General features: G+C 28.6%; 1 protein-coding gene across 1 annotated transcript; it reads right to left on the bottom strand.

The window, feature by feature from the left end:
* Positions 1-6,587: 6,587 nt before the first annotated feature.
* Positions 6,588-7,959, bottom strand: LOC149556089 (metallothionein-like protein type 2). The gene is made up of 3 exons (XM_089830234.1): positions 7,789-7,959; positions 7,501-7,572; positions 6,588-7,016 (listed from the first exon to the last, which is right to left on the bottom strand). Exons 1-3 carry the CDS (start codon positions 7,851-7,853, stop codon positions 6,929-6,931), a joined length of 225 nt encoding a protein of 74 aa, XP_089686360.1. The 5' UTR covers positions 7,854-7,959; the 3' UTR covers positions 6,588-6,928.
* Positions 7,960-8,411: the final 452 nt, after the last annotated feature.

The raw sequence follows: 8,411 nt of genomic DNA, 5'->3' as shown, positions 1-8,411 counted from the left end.
CAAACTAATCGAAGACTCCAAAAATAGTTGAGTCAAACATGTCACATCATGACATCATCAAGAATAAATCTACATCACAGTCCCATCATGGCGACTAGAAAATAACTAGGGTTAACTGATCGATGACCAAAAATAATGGTTTAGTCAAGTGTCTCATACATAAGAATCTCAACTATAACAATCAGTAATTACAAACAATACATAGAGCATTCCATCACATAACCATGGTTGGGTTTATAAAAATCGAGATTAAACATCATCATGACATCACAATCACATAACCCCCAAGCCTCTGGTAGACATCCTATAACTGGTCAACACTAGTCAACCCAAAACCCAAAACAATAGCATAAAGAATACACAATGCAAACACATGTTTTGGTTTTGCTAAGTTTATAACTTAAATTTAAATGCAAAAGTCTTGGTTTACGTTCCCAATTGAATTGTCAAGTGGAGAAACTTCACGTTTAACCTAGCCCAAGTGTTTTTGTAAAAGTTTGTACCATTAAACTCAGTTTTCTAGATGTTCTAAATGTCTCTTATATTTCCATTTAGACCCCCATCATTTTTAAAAGTATACTAATTGAAATTCTTTCCATATTCATCTTTCCAAATTAAAGATTATATCGAATCTATATTGCTCACCATTGTAAAATATCTTGTATTAAAGAATTCCTCTTTAAATTCCAAACATTAAATAATATATCAATTATTTATTAATAATAATATATATATACATATATATACTTATATATATATATATATATATATATATATATATATATATATATATATATATATATATATATAAACAAATTACATAACATAAACGAAATTCATTAAAATGAATTTATAAAACAATATAAAATCAAACCACACATTATACAAATACAATGCAGATTATATATAAAAAAATGCGCTACCATAACGCGGGCAGTCTGCGAGCCTCAGGTACACTGCGGTTGCGTAGGTACTCTACGTCTGCAGACCTGCAGCGTACAGTGGTCGGGGTTGGGATATTCCGACCCGCCCTCATATGCATATGTATATTTTTTTTTAAAAAAATTTTTTAATATAACATTTTTTATAACGTTTCCCAAACGCAATTACAAATTGCAATGCATTTTAATGAGTTTTTTTACTGCGATAATTCACTCGGCTTTCCAATTAATTAAATATATATGTATATATATATATATATGCATATGTATGTATATATATATATATATATATATATATATATATATATATATATATATATATATATATATATATATATATATATATATATATATATATATATATATATATATATATATATATATATATATATATATATATATATATTTTATATATATATATATATATATATATATATGCATATGTATGTATATGTGTGTGTGTGTGTGTGTGTGTGTGTGTGTGTGTGTGTGTGTGTGTGTGTGTGTGTGTGTGTGTGTACACAGAACTTTATACAGTATATATTTATATGCGAAAATGCAGATCTGAATTATATATTTTTTTTCACAAAGAATATATATATAATTTTATGAGTTTCCTATAAATATTTACTTTCTAAATTTTCTCAATAATTTTCTAATGAATTTTGGCTACAATTCAACCCTAGCCCCCATATTCTTTTCAGATCTATGCATATAAAGATTCTCAAATAAATTTTAACTATCCATATTGAGAATGCATACAATAAAAAATATAGGAAAAATCCTCAGAAGACATATGGAAGACACGAAGAAGATAGGGAATGCAAGATGCGAAAATAGCATAAGTAAAATCACAAGAATCTACCTAGATTCTGATGTTAATTCGCTCTTCCTCAGAAAACCCGCAGATCAAGCTCCCTTCATTCAGAATTCTCGAATCCTCCAATGCTCCAAATTGCACTCCAAACGCTATCTCTAAGCTTCTATGAATGCCTGAATATAAAGAGCTTTCAGGAAACATCTAGAATGCTTCTAGAAATAGTTGGAAGGTGTCACCAACTAAGCATGGGTCTTTTCCAACCTTCAAGATGAGCCATAGGGTTGTAGACACCATGTGCTTAATTGATGCACTAACCCCCGTGTTGTTGACACATGAGAAATAGAAAAGTGCGTTAACTCCCATGCAAGCTTATAACTCCAATTCACTTTTTATATATAACTTCTATTTTAATATTTATAACTTTCATTTTAATTTTTATAACTTTTATTATTATTATTTATTTATTACTTATTATTATTATTTTATTATTATTAATAATTTTAATTTCTAATTTTCTTTTATTTAATTCTTTTCCTTCAATTAATTCTCATTTAATTAATTATAATCAAAATATCAAATAACATGATATTTTATATTAATTTTCTCAAATAATTAATTTATTAATTAAATCTATTTATTAAGACTTAATTAATAGAAAATTCACCATAGACCTCCAAGATAAAATATGAAAACCCATCATAGAGCAAATCACTCAAAATTAGTCTAAAGGGTTAAAAATCACAAATCATGTCATCCGACACATTCGGTGGGTAAAATATTCAGATACTTGTCCTACCTCACTAGGACAATTGGCTTAAGGGTTTGGGATTTGGACTTGAGAATTTATCTCCCTTCTCTTATCATTGAGATAGTATAATAGGGTACGCTCATCTTGGCAATTCAGGGAAGTCGATACCCAGTACCTACAACCTGCAGAAAAACCATGCATGTACATACAATATATATAATGCTAAGCTAAACATACAATGGTAGGAAGTGGTGCATCGTGTAGATCCCGACTAAGTAGGTGACTACAACTCCCTTCCTTAACCACATCAGAAATGCTATACAATAAGAAAACACGCACACCATACACATGCAATTATGGGGTAAGTATCCATAATAAAACACATGAGATAATAACCATCAACTAATCATCAACCATAGCTGAAAACAATATAATGATCATCATGTATGCATGAAATGTAAAGTCTAGATGATCTCATCACATAACCACTGAATCCATAACATAATGTCTGATAGTGTCAAAACAATACCACTAATCCATCAACATAAAAGTAGTCCATCATAGTCTAATAATAACAACAACAATGTCCAAAAAAGATGTGAACGAGGGTAGGCACTACATAGAATGAATTTATCTAGATCATATGTTTGAGAAAAAATGGTTTTTAGATATTAATACTCAAATTCAATCATTCTAATAAATCAACCTGAAAGGTGACACAGCTTTGTACTTTTACCCCATTGATAAATTAACAAAATCTCACTCAAACAACCATGCAAACATATGTAAATTGACAAGCATTGGCTACATACATCTCAAAATCTTTAGCTTGAATCACAACAATAGATATTTAATATATTATCTGAAACCTTGAAATCAACAAACTAGAGACATTGTTCAATACATTGTCTGCAATAAGAAATAGTATGTTGACATCAATGATAAAACATAATGTCAACACACCTCAATAATCGCTAACATGCTTACCTGAATCTCTAGAATGAAACACCTATTGATTGCATCATAATAAAAACTTGATGATTGAAGTTTTTTCATTATGACAAAGCAATTCTATTTGAGTAGAAGGCTTTTTCCCTTTAAATATTCTATTCCAAATTTTATGAAACCTTTTTCTAACATTGTTCATCATTTCTATTAGAGCCCTCTTAATAGTAGTCAATTAAGATCTCGAAGAAAAAAATAGTATCCTCCCTCCTCCATAAATGAATTATGTATTATCTCACATAACTCATCCAATATATCATAATGTTAATGGATAATTTATGTATTAGCTTAGGGTTTTCCCTTTAAATTATGGTGCTAGTAAAATCATAGTAATGTCCTCTTTGATTACATCATGGAGACAATGTAGCTACCCCTTACAAAATTGTAATTGGATTTATGTAATTTTATCTATTTTAGCATGGGAACACCTTTGTAATAGAGAAAGGGATGAGATTATTTACCATGGAGAAAAGTGGCTACTATTTATGCCCATCTATTGTTTCTTGAATTAGTTGGTTTTCAATTGTTGCAAAATTTAAAACATGACTAGAGTAAGCCCAAATTCGGTTTAGCAATAGTCTTTAATTTGTTTGATACTAGATAGAAAGGGGTAATGTTGTAAGCATAAGATGAACCTATTAACTATATTAAATATTAGAAATATAGAAATCCCTTATTTTGCATGTAAAGCCTCAAGTGAGTAAACAACAAATGCAATTAAAATATTCAAATAAATTAAGACTCTAGTTAAATTGCAGTTAATAAGGGACAACTCCCAAAAGGCATGTATAAAAATTATTGATCATCTATATTTTTTAGTTGGATAAAATGTATCTCTTGCAAGGCAATAAAGAATAAAAAATGCTTGTAGGTAGAGAACCTTTAAACTATAAGTTAGTCTTTAGGATCAAGTTAGGATCAATATAAGATTGGTCTTTAAATTGTTCAAATTTAACCATAATCTAAAAAGAAGCAAGGGGAAAGAGAAATATAATTTAAAAATAAAAAAATGAACATATTGAACATATTCTAAAGAATACATTATGAAAAGGAAAAATAATGAAAAATGTGTGCATATAAGTATACATTAACAAACTCCATCCATAATAAATAGAGTTTAAACTTGAGAAATTTTAACTTCATATTAATGATACAAAGTTCATTTTCCAACCACATAGAAAGAAAGAAGAGGTTAGCTTTCCTATACTATAATCACAAGAGGACTAAAAATTATTCTATATAACAATCTTAAAGCTTATGCATGCAAAAAATAAATATAAATTATCACATGGCATGTACAAAACTCCTATTCAGATTTTAAATTTGGTGGAAAAAATTTATAGTTTAGATATCTACCAAATTACATAGACCAAGCATGAGTGTTTATTATAAAAGGTTCCTATCATTGGTTTAAGTATCCTTGGGATGATATAAGATTCTTGGTTTTGATTCTATTCCCAACACTACCAAGACAACTATTAGGGTGCTTGAGATAGATTTTCATGAGTAGCACTCATTAAAGAAATTTGAAGAGTAAATACCATGTGCTAGAATTCATACAATCTTATATTAAGTTTCAATGTTGTCAAGTCATTATAGAGTGATTACTATATGCCAATTAAATTCATAACACCATTGAATTGCACTGAGAAGGCCCTAGGATTCAAATATTGGTTACTAAGAGTCTTTGTTGTCCAAAACAATAAGGATTGAGCTTCACTCCCATAGGTCATCAACTGAGCTATGATAATATGGAAAAATGAATAACTTGTACTACTTTGGTAAGAAGAAAACCAACTCTTTTAAGAGGAAGCCATAGGAGCACCCCATATGGCACATCCTAAAAATCTCCATAAGTAAAATACAATGGACACTAGGGGTGATCCTTGCCATCAATAGATATTCTATACGACGATAAGATGAACACACTATATGTTGTTGTGGATTTTAGTAGTGAAGATAACCTGCAATTTCATCTTCTATTACACATGAAATCCTTATTCCCCATAGGATTAATGTTGTCATGGTACAATTGGAAAATGCACTTTGTTTGAACCTTTAAAACTGTTATAACACTTAGTGTATATGAAAAAACTATAAAATTGACTAAGAAAAGGATAATAATTTTTAGTTTGTGAGCTATATTGATTAGAAATTTATGAAGGAAAAGGGATTTCAGTGCATGCAATAGAAGTGATGACAATTACATAGTATTGTAAATAAAAACTCTTAAAACAAACTCAATATTAAATATAAATTGGTATTTGTAGATGTAAAAATTTCATCATTCCAATTTTATTGAAATAGTATACTTACTAGTAAAAATAATAAAATTATCATAATTATATTTAAAAATTATAATAAACTTGATAAAATAAAATGGTATATTTTTACCATATTAATCTCTAGTGCATCATTCTTATAAATTGTTTTATTCATCTAAGCATTATTATATGAAATTAGGGCACAAATTTGATGAATGTATGGGAGAAGGGAAGATGGGGAGTGAATATGTTTGTTTCATTGTATTTAAACATTTTTAATAAAATATAACTAAGATTTTTTATTGAATTATATAAAAGAATAAATTAAAAAGATATCAAAATATATAGATTATTAATATATATATTGAATTTCTATAAAATCTTATTTATATAAAATCTATCTTAACATTTGAGTAACTTCAAACAAGTGCCACATAATAACATAATATTTGATTTTTTAGTATAAATCTAATTTTAATTTAATAAATTTAATATAATATATTAAATATTTTAACTAATGAAATTATTATATAGTTATAGTTTTCAGTAATAAAGAATATATATATAATTCAATGACAAAAGCATATTTAAGAAATATAATATTGAAAGTATAAAAATGTAATTTGTTCTATGAAATAGAAAATTAAATAGACTCATCCAAGCAAATGATTAAAAAATATTTTTTACGTTTATTAATTTATATTAAAATTTGAAAATGATAAAGTAGAAAAGAAAAGTTTTAATCACTACTTAGCACATCAAATCCAAAAACTAATAAATTGCTGACCATCAAACTAAAGTCCACTCAATGAAATAAAGTATTCTTGACCTTAATTGAATCATTATTAAAATAAGATAAATAACATTTCGGTGATAGATTTCACTAAATAATAAGCTATAAAGATAGATAAACCATTTATACCGCCCACCAACAAGTTTATACAACAATAACAATAGTTTTTGGTTTCAAAGTAGAATCTAGTTACATCAGAAGCCTCATAGTAGGGACAGGGCAACCTGCAACTGCAATATACTACTTGGTTTCTACTCTTATTATGGAGCGTGGAAGATAGTAAATAGTTTCCACACCTATTATAGCCTTATAGGAGTGTGGAAGATACTAAATATATACTAGTAATAATAACTGCTATCATTTGCAGTTGCAGGGGTCACAAGTGCAATTGGCCCCACACTTGCATCCATTCTCTCCTGCCACTGTTACACTTCCGTCCACATACCTGCTTTCAGCATAAAAAATTCAGATAAAATCATTTATTTTCAGTTTTCAAAGGATTAATGTTATTGCTTTGGATTAAACTGTGTATTCTTTCCATTGATATTTCAGATCATATATTTTAATCTATTACCAGAGTTAGAGAATTTTTAGATATATATACATATATATAATTTAAATCAGAAACAAATAACAATAATAATGGTGTTGGCTGATCTTCAGACAAAATGTACCAACAACAAAAATAAAATAAAATAATTAAACTGATTCTTTTTCAGATTCACGAAAATACCGTGAAATTTTCTCCAAAAAAATTGTTATTTTTTATCAGATCATGAAGATCAAATGTTGAAAATTTCAAAAAAATTCATTTTGTTTTAGTTTTTTTGAAATTTAGTCAACAGTTCAATTTGTAGAAAAGATAGCGGCATCCAATAATAACTACTATAGATAGTAAAAAATTATCCCTATTCGAAAAGATTGCCTACCCCATATCAGATGCAGTGAGGCCTAACCCAACAGATTTCTCACCATCGGTGAGATCAGGATACATGCCACACCTGCACCACAAAATATACCATTATATTCTCTCACTGTTCAATCCTTATGCATGCATAAACTCAACAATAAAATAGTTTTGGGATGATTCATCAAAGAATTCTAACCTTCTTAAAACCCATTAACCCTAAAACTACGTCAGAACAACAAATATATAGAAATCTCCATGGTATGTTTAAATCAAAAGCAAGAATATAGAACGATGAAATATATCATACCCCTTGCATCCACTGCCACAGCTACAGCCTGATCCACATCCACAATTTCCTCCACAGCAAGACATGATTTTTTTGCTACGACCAACAAAATATGAAAGAGATCAAATGCAATGGTGGAGTATAGAGAAAATGGTGTGAATTTATAGAGAAGAATTGATAACGCAGGGGCCAGTTAAATCGTCATGAATGACCTAAATCAAAATGGGTATCATTGTATTTTGTACAGATGTCAGCTTCATTACGATAAGGCCTTGTACCTGATTTGTAACAAAATATTTGTGGCCTTTGAGATGTTTGAAAATTCTATATTTCTAATATTATTCAAATGTTTCTTGTGGAACTTTAAATATTCTTTTTTGGTGATAGGGAAATGTCAGCATGCATGCAATGATGGAGATATTGATTTTATCCAAACTTAAAGAGAAGCTAGTTTAGGGTGGGTGGTTTTCGAACTTAGATTAATAATTTTTGCCTTAGCAAATTGCCAAACGAGTGGGTGTCATTTGAGAAGGGAGAATCATACAATTGGCAAAATATCCACACAAATCCTTTTATAACCTGGTCAATGGATCTTTCTTTGGGAAGGTGGGATATGTATGGAGGATAATGATGGTGAGATGGGC

This window comes from Cupressus sempervirens, chromosome 5 (assembly GCF_028749045.1).
Source record: "Cupressus sempervirens isolate cs-2001-9-10 chromosome 5, ASM2874904v1, whole genome shotgun sequence".
Classification (NCBI taxonomy): domain Eukaryota; kingdom Viridiplantae; phylum Streptophyta; class Pinopsida; order Cupressales; family Cupressaceae; genus Cupressus; species Cupressus sempervirens.
The sequence above is the reverse complement of the archived record's forward strand: the minus strand, read 5'-3'. Positions and strand labels throughout refer to the sequence as shown.

What these genes read in the sequence shown, in the direction of transcription:
- LOC149556089 (XM_089830234.1), bottom strand. Translation starts at nt 7,853, where the DNA reads ATGTCTTGCTGTGGAGGAAATTGTGGATGTGGATCAGGCTGTAGCTGT. An exon ending in TGTGGCAGTGGATGCAAGGG is followed by an intron (nt 7,573 to 7,788) that starts GTATGATATATT and finishes TTTGTGGTGCAG; the next exon opens with GTGTGGCATGTATCCTGATC. An exon ending in CTCACTGCATCTGATATGGG is followed by an intron (nt 7,017 to 7,500) that starts GTAGGCAATCTT and finishes TGCTGAAAGCAG; the next exon opens with GTATGTGGACGGAAGTGTAA.